This window comes from Poecilia formosa, unplaced genomic scaffold, assembly GCF_000485575.1.
Source record: "Poecilia formosa unplaced genomic scaffold, Poecilia_formosa-5.1.2 Scaffold327, whole genome shotgun sequence".
Taxonomy (NCBI): Eukaryota; Metazoa; Chordata; class Actinopteri; order Cyprinodontiformes; family Poeciliidae; genus Poecilia; species Poecilia formosa.
Window position 1 is genome coordinate 247406 of NW_006800266.1, and position 15663 is coordinate 263068.

Consider the following 15663-nt stretch of genomic DNA (forward strand, 5'->3'; position numbering starts at 1 on the left):
TATTGGATTAAACTCTGTAATTCTGTGACGTCAACACTCGTTTTTTGTGTGGTTTCACTTCGGCCCGCCTGGAGAATCTGGGATCTGTGAGAAGAAGATAGCGCCAGAGATTTGCCAAAATGTATTATAACCTAAAATCTTCTTCAACAAGATCCTCCTGGCATCTCGGCGAGGTTTGAGACACCTGAGTTAGACGGGGCCCCGGCACCTGGGAGCCCAAACTGAGCTCACAACGAGAGAACACATTTATGATTAGGTTTTCCATGTTCCCTCCACTTGTCAAAGGTCTGGCTGTATTATAGTTTCAGGGTTCAAATGTGAAATGTCAAATGTGTGCCATGTGATATGGAATATGATATGCTAAAAGTGCCATAATTGTGTTTTTCACGTTTTTTTTTTTTTTAGTCGGACTTAAATGTTTCTGATTATCAACCTGTTTTGGCAAAGACAGCCTGAGTAAAAAAAGCTTCTTCTTTTTTTCAATAACCTGGACATGTGTGAAAAAATAATCACTCCTCATGTTAATAACAGGTTGTGTGACTCAAAAGGGTTTCCATAATTGGCAATGATTGTTTTAACATTTCTATGGAGGAATTTTAGCCCCACTCTTCTTTGAAGAATAGTTTAAATTCAGACAAATTGGAGGATTTTTAAGCAGGACCATCATTTTTAAGATCATATCCCAGCATTTCAATCACTTTCATGTCTGGACTTTGACTAGGTCACTTCTGAAGTTTTATTTTAGAGGTGCTCTTGATGTTGTGCTTTGGTTGAGCTTCCGTAGGATCTTGAACTGATGGCTGAATATTTTCCATCAGGATTTCATGATTCCAACAACTATGGCAAGTACTAATGCACTAAAGCTGTCCCACAGCATCACACCACCACCACCGTGTTTATAGTCATGTGTTCTTAATGCTGCTGCTTTAGTATTACACAGCATTTTCACCGGATACTGTCCGTGCCAATGTCTTTTGTCCATCATTTTAGAGAAACGGTATTTCGTTATCTTTGTATGATATTAAAATTTCCTTGGTGATCTGAAACATTGAGTATAAAAAGCTGTAGGCAGGCACACTACTTTTTCCTCTGTGGTGTTCATTGAAGCTTCTGCAAACAGTGTTATGGAGTAAAAGTATGTCTTTTACTGAACCTTTCTGTTCAGTTTTTATTGCAGGGAAAAACGGTGACAGCTGATAACGGCAACAGCTGTTCGTAACCTAGGAACCAAAAATCAACAAAGAAAGATAGTGACAAAACAGAACCAGATCCTGTTAAGAATTCTTCAAAATAAAACACTTCCTCTATTCACAATCATGTTCAATTCAATTAATAATAATCATCATGTAAACTATGCTTGACATATAATTGTAAATCAGTCACTTATCATGCATATAACAACAACATATAAGTGTAAAAAAGTCACAACAAATGGTCCTAAAAGATTTGAAGTTCAGTGGAGTAACGGTTCTCGTGGGACTTCACTACCACAGATGTCCCTGAATCTCTAAAATCCACAAATACATGAAACTTTCTCCAATAAATCCTTTTAACAGGGCCTTAATTTCTTTTTTCAAATTAATTTTTTTTTCCCAAATTCCAATTTTCCATTTTTTATTTTTTTTTTTTTTTTTTCCCAAATTCCAATTTTCCATTTTTTATTTTTCTGAATTCTACTTTTATTCTGACCATATTTATTGACCAAAAATCTTCATCTCTATATCCTACGACTATTACAGACATCTTCGTTGACCATCTGTGTTTTTGCGTTTAGCTTCCATTTCTCCTGCAGTCATCCCATGGCCCCCGTTAGTATTGCCATGTCAAAGATGAACCCAGTTTTTTTACAGTTTCTTCCAATATCTGTAATGTTTAAATGTTCCAGAGTTGGCAGCTGTTAGCTTGCCGCTAGCTAGCTTCTTCTCCACATTTTTGTTGTGACTTTACTGTATCCTTGCACCACCAAGAACAAAGAATGATGCTCCTGAATTTAGTATTTTTTGATTGCTAATCAACAGCGTGTCTGGGTATTTCAACTTTCTAAGCTGCATTTTCCTTTAAATATTATTGGTATGAACAAATAAGTAGATTTTCTGTGAATAATTTGGAGTTCTGTTCCACAGATCAATCTGTCAATACGTGAATTCACAAATTCTGAATGAAGACAAGGAGGTCCACTGTTGTCTTTTAAAGATATTATTCAAAATCTCTCTTTTTTTCAAATTTATTTCAATGACCACCCTGCTATTGTTGTTGCAACATATTCATACAAAAGTTTGATGCCTTGTGGCATTTATAATTAAAGAGGTGCTTAAGTATCAAGATATTTCTTTCACTTAATACAATTTTCTGATGTGCGTTGAATGAAATTTCATTTAAAATTCCTCTGCTTAAAGACAAAGCCCACAACATCCACTGTCATTTATTTGTAATTGCAACAGCAATGGAGAACATTGTGATCTCAAAATAAATAAATAAATAAATAAATAATCCCCTTTTTGGAAAACTTCACAAAACAGAAAAATTTTAAAAAATATTTAAATCATTGGCTAGAAACGTAGTAAGCTACCCTGATCCACTGAAAGATGTAAAAAACCTCTAAAGATAAGATTGTGCTTTAATGAGCACTTTAATGAGTCTTATTACTTGTGAGAATATCTCTGGATCAGTAATGAGAACTGTAGTAATATCCTGACATAGTGTTAGAGGCGCATTAACGCCTCCAAGTTTTAAGCATCAGAGAAGCAGATGGTCCAGATCATTTGTTGCTGTGATTTTTGAAGATGGAGGCTGATTTTCTTGTAATATAGAGGTCAAGTTACTTTTGCCACATAGGTCCCCTGTTAAACTGCTGTGCGGTTAGATTACCCTTGAAAGTAATGAAAAATTTTAATTAGAGAAATACAGGTTTGTACAGGTTTATGATACACTGACTAATACAAGTTCAGCTGGCAGTTTTTCACTCATAGTAAGATATCTTCCTAATGTTAAGTGGGATAATCTGCCAGTTGACTCGGTACTTTTTCCATATTAAGAATTATTGACTTAATTCTTGCTGAAAATTTACTTATTACTTTTGTCTTATTTCAAGTGTACTAAGATACTTAGACTACTTAAGATTTGGTATTCTTGAAGTGATTCTGTTAGTTTCTTCAGGCTCTAAAATGATTGAGACTTCCCCTCAAGATGAAAAAAAATCTTCTGTTCTCACGTAAACAGACAGTAAAATGTGAGAGGATGTAACTTGTCTTTTTTACTACTGTCTGTTTCAAAATGTGTGGGCCTTTTATTTTAAATCACGTTTCACGTTTGAAATTCTGCCAAATTGTGGATATCAGTGGAGTTAAATTAGTGTGATGATTCTCTTTTATTCCAGCTTGGTTTTAATACAGTTAACTCCACTGCATTACTGACATTGACTTGCTTTACTATGTGGAACAAAGCCAGTTTCATCAGCTCCTTCCGGAATGTATTATTGGGCCTTTGTGATAGCCACGTTTTGTTTAGTTCAATACTGCACTCATTTCATGGAAACGCATTACACATTCTTTCTGATGGCTGACTCCCCACAGTCATTTTGTGGAAACATCTAAATCTGCTCATGACCGCGCTTTGGGGGCTTAGCCGAGGCTTTTTTTGGGGAACTCTGAAAAAATAGAATGAAGAGAAAAGATCCAAATGGAATTCTGGAAATGTTAATGAATGAATCCCACATCAGAACACAGTGAAGAAAGTCAGAATGACCCATTTTTACTTACATTTCTGCTTTCTTTTTCAGGAACCTGCTGGATGTGGATACATTCTCCAAGTCAGATCCTGGTATGTGTCAACCTTTTTATTCTCTGATCTGCTTATTTTTATGTTCTATGTTTGCAGATGTTTTACCCTAAAAACCTTTCTTAAAACAGCATTGCTCTTTACCTTATTTGTTCCTACATAAGACATAATGAATGATCCACTTCTTGGGTCAAGATCTTAAGAAAAGTGATGTGAACTTTAGCATGTAAAACAGTCAGAAATGAACCAGGACTAAAACTAGAGCAGAAATGTTTCTCATTCAAAAGATGAGCTAACAATTAAATAGACAACATTGAAGACAGAGGTAAACGTACACTAATCATCAGTGTAAGTGGCAAACTGCTGATTTTGCTCTTTGATTTTGTAAACTGCTGTTTTTCCAGGGTGACATCATGAAATATTAATACATAAAAAAAATAAAAAAATAAAAAAAAAATAGATGGAAATGTTTGAATCTTGTTTGGATTATCTATAGGTCCTGTACAAGTCAATGAAAAATACTTCATAGAAAGTATTCAGCAAGCTAGCTCAATATTTAGTATGAAGCTAATTATTTAGCTCAGTGATAATTATTAAACTTTAGGCTAAATTTGGAATTTAGCTTACAGTTAAATACTTTGCTCTAAGCTAAGTACAGCTTAAAGCTTTTAGCTAAATGGAGATATTTATCTCTGAGCTAAATATTTAGCTCACTAACTAAATATTTAGTTTGGAGCTACATATTTAGTGTGAAACTGTCATATTTATGAATGAATGAATAACATGTTGAAAAATGAACACCTTTTTTCTCTTATGGCAGGACTTTATAACTAGCCCACAGTAGACCAGATTCTGTTCGTAACCATCAGTAAACATCTGGCATGATTACTGCTGGATGATGTACCACTCTTCTAGGGAGAATTGGTTGGTTTCAGCTTATAAATGATGCATTTCTGAAACAGTTGAAGTCCAAAATTTAAGGTCAATCCAGAACTTTACTCTTAGCCCTCTTATCCATTCTAAAACCACTGTGAATGTGTTTTGGGTCAGTTTCCTGTTTCAGCACCCAATTTTGTCCAAGTCCAAGCATCTAGTTGGGGTGGCGGCACAAAACCTGGAGGGAGGGAACATCCAGTTAATGGGCTGAGGGTGCAGGCCCTGCAGCTAATGAGGCTGAAGTTGATAAATTCACAGTTTCTGACCCAGAGCTAAACTAAAGGGAATGTTCACTGCTTTTTGTTAGTATTTGTAGATCAAAATCTGAAATAAAAGCTAGAATCTTCACTGAATATGAACATGGTCTGAGATTAATGTGTGAAATCACAGAAAATGTAGTTTCAATGCATTGCAGCTACTTTAGAACGAGATAAGATGATACAAAACATGCTATTCTGCAAGGATTACGAATCATTTAATATTTTGCTTCATTTGTGAAACCTTCACTCTGTGAAAAAAAAAAAAAGAAAATTGGGGTGAATTCAAGGTAATCTGGACTCAGTTCACTCACTATGGAAGCAAAAAGGAGGAAGTGGTTTTGGGTGGCAGTCATGTGAGAATAGCTTGTATATGAATGAACTGTCAGGCTCTCAAAAAGAAACTATTTGGACTTTCCAGCAGAACGCTTTGCTTTTTCTGATGAAAAGCCTTGAAGCATTTCAATGTGTCAATTTGTGAGTCCAACTGAGGACAATTTGTGGAGAGCTAATGTATTCTATGGTGTGAGATTTGCAGGGATGAAAATACTGTATAATTTGATACGAACCTCTCTGTATTTGAATACCATACTCTGTAGGGTTTCATCTGATTCAAAAATAGACTTTAATTTAGTTTTCTGGACCTTTCTGAACATGTAAAGTTGTTTTTTTTTCATACTTTACACTTGTAAAAGGTGAGTTTGCTATTCTTACACTTTGTTTTTATCCAATAACCAACAATGATCAATACTAGCTTTCATCTCCCCTGTTAACTGTCGGTGTTACTTTCTGGCATGACCTTTAACCCCAACTTTCCTACTGATTTGTCTCTTGGTGTATGACTGTGTGAGACTGAACAAATCTAGCATGAAGTAATTTCAGCGGTTGGTCTGACTACATATTTAGAAGAGGGCAAATGAACTTCAGCCTTAGATAAAGTGCAGTTGTATAATTTCTAGTGTTGTCACTCAATTGAAAAATGTAATCAGATTAATCACACTCCAGCGCTGTGATTAATCAGTTAGTCACTATGATTAACTTTGTAAGGTTGAGATGTGAAAGCCCATGTTTTCAAGAAATGTTTAGGAAATCATTTTGTCTCAAACCAAACATCTCAGCTTTCCAGGTTTTCATTCATGGAGGCTTAAAAGACGGCATTTTGCTTCAAACGTAATTTAGAAATGTTAACTATAAATTGTCCTTCAGTGGAAGGATAATTGCAATTCTACCTTGGTTTTATCCAAACGTCCATTGCGGTGTTTCTGTTCTTGTTCTGACAGTAATCTGACAGGAAGTGGGCAGAGAGAAGGGGGAAAAGACAAGGAACCGGGAAGAGGGTTCGATGACCGCATCGAGATTTGTTGCCTCTGTTTTCGTGACGCTCGCTCTGACTGCCGTGTTTTCTAAAGCAAAGTTTACTGCAGAGCACAACAATCTGACTCTCCCCACTGATCTTTTCACTCTTATTTGCGACTCTGATTTTTTGACCGCAGTACAAGGCAGCTGTGGAATGAGCTGTTATGAACCAAGTAATGCTCCATGGGAGAGACGCTTTTACACAAAAATAGATAATGCTGCATTATGTAACATTAATCTTTTTAGATTAATCGCATACGTTAACGTTAGGCCTGTCACAATAACAGATTTTGCTGGATGTTAAATTGTCCCAGAAGTTATCACGATAAATGATAATATTGTTGTTTTGAGACCATCTTCAAGCAATATAATGATAATGGATAAATAATGCAAGAACACATTCTCAAAGATTGATCAATTCATTACAATTCATTAAATTCTAATGAACATTTAACACTGGAACTGGAAGATATTTTAATTATCCAAAATAAACAAAGCAACAGGAACAACAAATAAAATTAATTATTAATCTCTATAAACAAAATTGTCTTTACAAAGCAAGGGCTAGATAAGATCAAAACACCAGACTTAATTCTGTTATCCAGTTTTTCGTAGAAAGAGACAAAAGAGAAAAAAACAATAAATCATGCAAATGGAAATTATGGAGCTTGCTGAAATTTATTATGCAATTAATAAATGTTTTGTTTACAGCGACAAGCCTAGTTAACATGTTACCTTTCACAGCCCTAATAATGTCACATAAAATATATAATATTTGTATAAATTTAAATGTTTTTCTGTGGGGAAAAGGCCTTTGGAAAGAATTCATTGTAAACAGCGGAACAGAAATGGATCTATGAGTCTTTACAGTTTATTTCTCAATTTCATTTTCTTTGATTGTGGATCAAACAAGATGTGAGTCTGATGTTAAACATTTTCTCATAATTTATTAAATTTGTCTTTGACTGGATATTTGGGCACACCCCTACTTTCCTTTATTTTAAAAAAATGACTAAGAAGCCAAAGAGCTGTGAACAGAAAGTCACGGCGACCGCTCATTCTCTGCACCTGCCAATCTAAACGGCTCTATTACCAGTTTTATGCGTTCTTCCCTTTCGGCCTCTTGACATCAAAGCTTTCTGCCGACTAATTTGAGCCCAGTGGCGTCCGAGCAGATAAGTAGCGCCGAGCGACTCCGAGTCCAAAGGGCACAGATTTGCAGGGAGGAACGACGCGCCGCAACCCGACAGACAGTCGAGACTGAAATGAGTTTCACAAATCACAGCTGGAGAGCACAGCTGTCTAAATCCCTGGTCTTGAGGCTCGGGTGATAATGTGGGTGACGGATCACAGATGTGAGGGCTGCCTGAGGAGCTACTGGGCTCCAACCAGTACAGACAGGAAGAAGTGATGCATGAGTCTCAACATCGGTTCAACTTCAGCAGATGTTAAAGGTTCTGCTGGTCAGTAACAGGATCCGGTTGGAGGGCTGGTCAAAGTTTCAGCCAACAAGAGTTTGCAAACTGAAACTGAGGCCAGTTTAACCTTTTTAGACAATATAATGTTAACATAATTAGAAATTAATCCATCTTGAGAGACACGTGGCTGGTTTCTCTGCTAGAACTGGTTTTAGAAAATGTTTCTGTACTCAGTTTTCAAAAGAAAAAAAAAGTCTAATTTAAAGTGTGTGAACTTTAAATAGTTTATATCATGAAAGCACCAAGAAGGTCAAATATACTTTGTTTTAATGATCACACCAAATGTTGGACTGTCATCAACCATTCCAATAAAATACACAGAAAAAGATGAGAAGTTCAGATATGTTTGCGACGTAGCTGAATCTGAAGGTATTCCTGTCTCAAGTTTTGCCATTGTAATTGTAACTGGTAGAATTTCTAATATATTCTATGCTTCCTGCCAAGCCTTCATCTGATAATATGCCCAGCAGACTCCTGGAGAACACTAAAACTAATCTCCTTCTGGAAGTTCCTCTTAAAGCATCTTTTCTGTTACAACGGATTGCAGTTGCCCATTTTGGTCTTATTTCTGACTGTACGTCACAGGTGGTTTCCCCAAGTCAAACCAGTTAACTGATTTATTTTCCTCTCACAGCTGCTCCCTCTGCCATGTCTCGTCCAGTTTTTATTGCTGCCAACTGCCTAGGTGTTTGATATTCAGCTGCAAAGATGAGCGAGAGCAAATGTCCTGGCAGGGAGAAGGAACGGAGAGGAGACTGCACTCGGCTCTCAGTCAGTCGTCTTTTTATCCTCGCAAAAATGTTTTAATCAAAGTAATCAGAGGTACATCTGTGGCAGCTCTGCTGATTGTCAAAATTCTAAATATAGAGACTTCAATAGTCAGAGAGCCAAAATAGCGGAGCACGCAATCAGGTCAAAAGAGTGTGTCTTGCCATGACAAAATCACAGGTGATTTAATCAGTCTTAATGTTATTCCGAGCTAATAGGACGCCCTGAGTAACTGGGTTAACCGTGCCGCAGAAGCATCAGAGGAGTTTGGAAGATGTTTTTCACTGTTCGTTTCCATCTTTATGAGATTTCTTCAACATATAACAACTTCTTTTGATGAAAAGAAGAGGTGGAGCTAATAATAGAAAGGCTTTTGATGAAAAACACACAGCCTGAGCTCAAAATAATCAGCTAACTTCATGTCATTGGATTCATAATGTTGGCAGTGGTGAAACAGTGCAAAAAGTCCCGGTGAAGTCGCTATCAATTTCAAAGTTTAGCAGGTGTGCTTGTGATCATTAAAAAACCCCACCTGGCCTCACGCATGAGGAAACCGCTGCTGAGAATACTGCCCCTGATGATGGAATGTCTTGAAACATTAATGACTTCATGATGAGAAATTTAATTTTACAAAAGAAGGCTTGAGGACATCCATGATTGTCACCAGTTTGTAACTTTGTCGTCATTGGTGGCATGGATCTGCAAACACAGTGAGGCAAAGAAAAGCAACAACAAATCCACTTTAGTTCAATAAACACATCAAACAACTATACCATTGTTTGGGACATCTGAAATATTGTTTGCCTGGAGAAGAAAAAGGCGTGTACTATTATGAGTCCTGTGGGGTGTGAGCAACGCAGCAATAACTACCATTCTTTCATGCATGTTTGAGAAATCCTTGAATCTTCCATGGCAACCTCTCAGCTGTGTAAAACACATCAGTGGACCTTGCACCGCCTTTGAGGACGCAGCTCCTCCTCTGAGGTGGAGTTTTCAAGCTTCTGTATTACAGAGCAGCCCTCCTCCATGATCCCTCCTCCCCCACTCAGCTCCTTCAGACTAGCCAGCAACAATTAGCAAACACCTGATGGATCTGCGCATCTGCTGGGCTCATTATAGGAACTACTTCTAAAGCTGGTAGGGTCAATAGAGGAGCCATGTTGTAATGGCGGTTTCAGAAAGAGCAACTTTCTTAAAGAGACAGAGGCTCAACTTCAAGGCGTTAAATTATGAAGTCAAATTTCTTTTAAGTCATGTGATATAAGAGGCATTTTTATAACATCTGAAGGCAACGTAGTTATTTGATTGTGATATAAATATGGCTGGAAACACATAATGATGCCCTTTTAAATATGAAAACAATGTTGCTAAAAACTTGGTATTTTGCTCTTAGCAACATATCGCGTTAGACTGATCAGAACATGGAGTTCCACACCCATGATCCCTGCAGTGTCATTATTCAGAACAGAAGCACATCAAGACACACACACACATTTGAGTTACACAGGACTTGGTTTTGCACAGAATTACCCTCATTTTCCCATTTTTAAATTCACCAACACACAAGTGACTTTTAGTAACTCGAATGTAAACACATTCCTACACCCGTGTAGGAATGTGTTTATCCTGTCCGAGTTTTATTCAGCCTTGCCATCAGTCATAAGCTCACTGTTTTATGTGCCGTGTGTTTGTGTCGCTCATTTGCACAAAGCTTTGCAACAAACCCAGACTCATCTCTTCAAGTACCTCTTCTTATCAGATTTACCGTCGTTTAAAGTTTGTCCTTGGTGCTGTTGTGACAATTTGGTCTAGTCATTGTATGAATTAACTTTGAATTTCTCCGACACCACCATTAAATTACCTCATGCTTCTGTGTGTCAGCCCACACATGGACAAAGGATGTACAGCTCCAATCGATGTGTTCTTCTTTGTGAGGGGAAGAACTGCTGAGATGACTGTCAAAGGTTTTTTCTTCTTTTTCTGTAGCTTTGAGTAACTGAATGCAATCTGTCCGCCACTAAACGTTAGACTGCATCACATTTTTTCTTTGGAAATGAGGCAGCATGTTTCGTTCTCTTTGACCTTTGCATGTAAGACTTTTTTAATGCTGTGGAATATGAGACCTCTCCCATTTAGTGATTGTAATTGTGTTCGTCTGTAATTCATGTTCCTAAGATGGACCGTGACCTTCAAAGCAGGTGCTGTAAAGTGGATTTAAAGAGATGTTTGAACTGGCCTGATGAAAAAGACATGGTAATGATTGGATGCAGACAACAATTTCTTTGCATTTTCAGTATGCGGGAAAAATTCAGCAGTAAAAGTAGAAATGAAAATTTGTTTATGGTTTTTAGCTCCCTCAGTAGATCTGTCATCAGATTAAAGTAGTCTCTGACTGGACCCCTCCAAAAAGTTAATATTACCTTTAGTCAGAAAAAAAAAGATTAAAAGATTTCTTTAAACCTAAATTTGACAGTGTGAATAACTTTGAGCCTAACTGATTTTCAAATAAAATGAAACTTTTGGCGAAGTCCTCACCTGGTCATTGCTTTCCTATGCAGTTTCACTTGATTCTCATCTCCTTTCAATGCTCTGTCTGGGATTTTCTCACATTAACCTTGATTTCTCTGGTAGAACTTCAGCCAGTCAGCGACCAGAAGAAGTTGTGAACAATGATTCTCTGCGCTGTTTTAGAATTGTGGTCTGTGTGTAGTTTCAGCAATGGCAGCAGAGGAAGTGAGTGTTGGTCATGCTTCTAAATATCGATTTAACGTTAACAGCCGCCTCGTTCGCATCATCACTTCTCTTTGCACTGGAGGAAGCTTTTTAGGGTTGAACTGGCTTCATGTACATCATGGACAAATGTTATCATTTGGGTAAAATTTCAAACTTCACCAGCTCTAGGAAGCAATTATTTTTCAACAGCCAAGAGCCCAGTCCCTCTGGATGAAGTGAAGGGTAAAACAAGGAGCTAGTTTTTCTCAGACTAACAGAGAACAGAAAACAAAAATAAATAACAAAACTAGACAACAAAGAACTAACTAATATGGCAAAACCTTACTATGAATAATGAATAGAGAGGAACGCCATGAATATGCAAAGATCTATAGAAGAAAATAATCAAAACAAAAACAAAAGCCAGAACCCAGACACCCAAGGATTCTAACTCAGTTATTCCATTTCTTTCCTTTATTTCATTTATGGTCTAATTTGCTCTGATTTTATATAATGTGTGATAGTTTGGGGTGTTGTAGGCATCTGATGGTGACTATATGCCAATGGCGTAATGAAATCTATTTAAATTGATAAATAGTTCATTTAATTTTAATTATACCATCTGTCTAGTGTTCATTTTGCTCCCTCTTCATTTTGCTCACAAACTTTATGGTTTACCAACTGACTTACTAAAACAACAGCTGTTTTATTTTTGAATTTTAATTCATACATTTTAATACTTTTGTCATCAGAAAACTTGACATAAATGTGACTGAAAAGTAGTACTATCAGACTGTTTAACTGGCTAGAATATCTACAGTCCAACTCAGTGCTCCCTAACATCTCATCAATTCTACACATTGTGTGATTATTAAATACTGTTTGTTATTCAGTTCTGTAAAATCCTGTTTATGTGTGCATCTCAACATCATAAGCTGCGTTTCCATGAACCACGGAATTACACAATTCCAAAAATAAATTAATTTAAAGGGAACATGACATATTCAAAATAACACATTTTTTACTAAAAGGTTTTTGAGCTAGGATGAGGTGGTTTTTCAGCTTTATCGAAATGGATGTATGTTGCACAGCTGCAAAGTCTGGAAAGACTTTCTTTTATCACACAAGTCACATGATCAACAACTGGATGTTACTACTGGCGGAAAATTTGAAGAAGATGACAAGAAGTGGTAGAATTGTTTTCTTTTGTTTGTTTTTTTTTTGGACAGTGTGCAGCTGGCTTCACCAGAGCTCTCACAGCATCACACAGTTCATAAAAAGTTGTGTGTTATTCCAACTTGTTTTTCCAATCCATAGCTCTTCTGTAAAATCACAGACTACAACTTCCCCAAAACCCTGCACATGTAGCTGCTCCCATTTCTAAGGGGTTTGTCGCTCTAACGCCGGAATAAGACGCCTACGTCTCCTTTAACGCTGATATACGATGAGCGCTAGCACTATCGCTGAATTAAATCTCATGTAAATGTTTACATCTATCGCTGCCCTTATTTTTAATGACTTATCACGTGAACAGGCTTATTCACATGCGATTTTAATTTAATTTCTTATTTAATGGAAACACTACAATTGCACAATTGATTTTCTGACATTACCAGAATACTGACAAAGACAAAGACTCTCACACATTTGTAATGGAAACACAGCTCCAGTCCTCCTAGGCTCACAGCCAAGAAGGAATCAAGTAAGTCTTAAACAAATTTTTCACAGACTGAAAACTGTTCTCATTGATGGTATAATGACTGACATTTTCTTGGGACAGACTGCAATATAAGAAATTTATATTTTTTTCATTTGCTTTGAAAACCTTCACAGCGAATAGATTTGGAAAGAAGTAAAATAATCCTATCAATCAACACACAGTAGATTTGTCACTGTAACTAGGGTCGTATATGTCACTGCGGAAAAGCATTCAGGCATAATGTTTGCCAATTTACAACATCTATCAGTGTTTCAGAAGACATGTCTCTTAATATTGATGGATGCCTGGTTTTATTACAAATCTGCTTCTACACACAATGCTCTGTTAGGCATCTGAATGCACACATTGACTATTGTTTCAGTCTGATTCAGTGCTGTTCTGATTGGATGTTCGCATATTCCAGGCATGCGTGACCTCACGCCACTGTCCTTGGAAAGAGATGCAACCGGCTTGTGTGCAATTCTCTGAGCAGGTAAAAATTGGTGGCTAAGAATACCAAAAGCAAGTAGATGAGATTACGGGTTCAAAGAAATGGCTTTGTTAATTAGCCAAAATATAGATGATGTGATGCATTCTTTTGCACAATGGGAAAATAATATGTTTTTCTTTCTTCGGTTTTACAGTTTTTCTTCTCCAACAGCAGCTTCCGTCTCCCAGTCCCATTCCAACGTGACGCGTTTTTTTGTTTAGAAATTCTCAGAAAAATTGCTCACGTTCCTCTGAATCATTACAACTAGGAAAGCTTTAATAATGCGTAGTGTTTTTTAGCTGTTCTCATTGTGTAGCCCCCCTACAGCAACACATAATGTTCTGCTCGCTCTCTTTTATTTCTGTACACCACCATCTACACCGCTTTCAGGCCTCCATATGAAACATCCCACTTATCTTATGTAATATCATTTTCTGGGGGAATACTGGAAGTTTCCATCCACACACACACAAGTGTTTCACTCCATTAAAATCCATATGAGAGATGGCCATCCAACACCCACCAGTTCAGCATCTGTTAAAAGTAAAATCAATGATTAAATAAAATACAGTATGAGAGTCTCTTACTCATACTGTAATTTCAGTGTAGTCTCTGTGATTGTTAGTCACTTATATTTCTTATATACAATGTGTTATTTCGTACTTGGTCAGTAAAGGATTGTGAGTCACAAGCATGTAGGAGTTTATGTTTTTCAGAAGTGCAACAAATGTGGAATGAGCTTTAAGATTTTTTTCTGAGATTCGCCTGACAGCAAAAACATGTTTCTTTTTTTGTTTTTTTGGGGTTTTTTTTTTAAAGACTGTTACGTACCCAACAGTGGCTACTTCCTTGTTGCAGGGGTCTATATCCATTCTGAAGCTAGCTTCTGGTTTGATTAATGGTAGACCGGCACATTATTGTTAGCTTTGGACAGGCTTGGGTTAAGTTAGGGCTAGTATTGTACAGTCCTGTAATACCTTTACTTAATGTCATTAAAATATGTGATTATTATAAAAATAAAGGTAATTTTTTCTTATTGTCCGTGATGACTTCACCAGATTTACGTTGGCAGCATAAATAATAGTCCCCTGAGTCCAATACACAATTTTGTACTGAACATCGGTTTTGCTAATCGAATATCAGTTTCTCCATAGAAAAGTTCAAGGTTGGCATAACTGAGTAAAAAATAACAAAAAAACAAACAAACAAACAAACAAATTCTCTTACTTGTGGATGTAAAACTAATCCTGTGTGAATAAGTTCCAATGTAGTGGATTTACTATCATTAGATTATTTATTATTTGAGGTTTTGCTAAGTATTATGGTGAATATCTTCAGCAAGTTCTAGAGACCTCCTCTAAAAGCAACTATAGCTTCCTATTTTAATGATTTAAACCCTGACTATACCTTAATGACTATGCATTAATGTGCACAGTGGAACCGACTTAGAACTACTGCAAAAGCCAACAGCTACAGTATTGCTTATTGTTGCTCTTCACAGTTACATCCAATCTGGATGTAATTCATTTTCAGGACCAAGGAAAATAAATGTCATTTTTCTTGGCACTCCTGGATTGGCTGATTTGCAAACACTAACCAGTAGCTCATCAAGTAACACATCAGTTTGGAGAACAAAATGTTAACTCACAACCTAAAATATTTCATCTGCTAATAGTTTCCATTATCATTGTTCACTTCACCTGTCAATGCTTAAGGTGTTACGCCTTAATGGTGAATTTATACCAGATGACTAAGATTAAGGTTGAAATTAAAGCTAAATGTAACAACTTTTAAGTTGCACTATGGAGTGTGAATTTAAAGGATGGTGAGAGACAAAAATATTAAAATCTGGACTGTTTAATTTTTCTTCTTCCCTATCTGTTGGTTAACAGATTTTATTTCTAGCTGGTCAAATATGAGTGAATAAATCTGTGATGTCGGAGGTGAATTAAAAGCAGGGCCCGTGACATACCCTTCAGATAAAGGTCACTGGTCTCTAATTACCTTTGAGGTCTCCTAACGAGATCTGAGGAACGTGTGAGCATCACCAGTTGAATCACAGATTCACAGACCTCTATCCATCACCCACTCTACTTAATAACCATGACAACTTAAAAAAACAGATTACCAGTCCTGCAGTTATGACAGTAATAGCAGATAGACCTCAAGCTTTAGAATCCCCCTACATTA

The 15663-nt window shown here is 36.8% G+C and overlaps 1 protein-coding gene across 1 annotated transcript in view; it reads left to right on the forward strand.

Annotated features, from left to right (window-relative positions):
- Window positions 1–15663, forward strand: part of LOC103152771 (copine-9-like) — a 96148-nt gene that overhangs the window by 1674 nt on the left and 78811 nt on the right. Inside the window, exon 2 of the mRNA XM_016661367.1 lies at window positions 3779–3819. Coding sequence (XP_016516853.1) covers window positions 3779–3819 — 41 coding nt within the window. The remainder of the gene's footprint in view (window positions 1–3778; window positions 3820–15663) is intronic.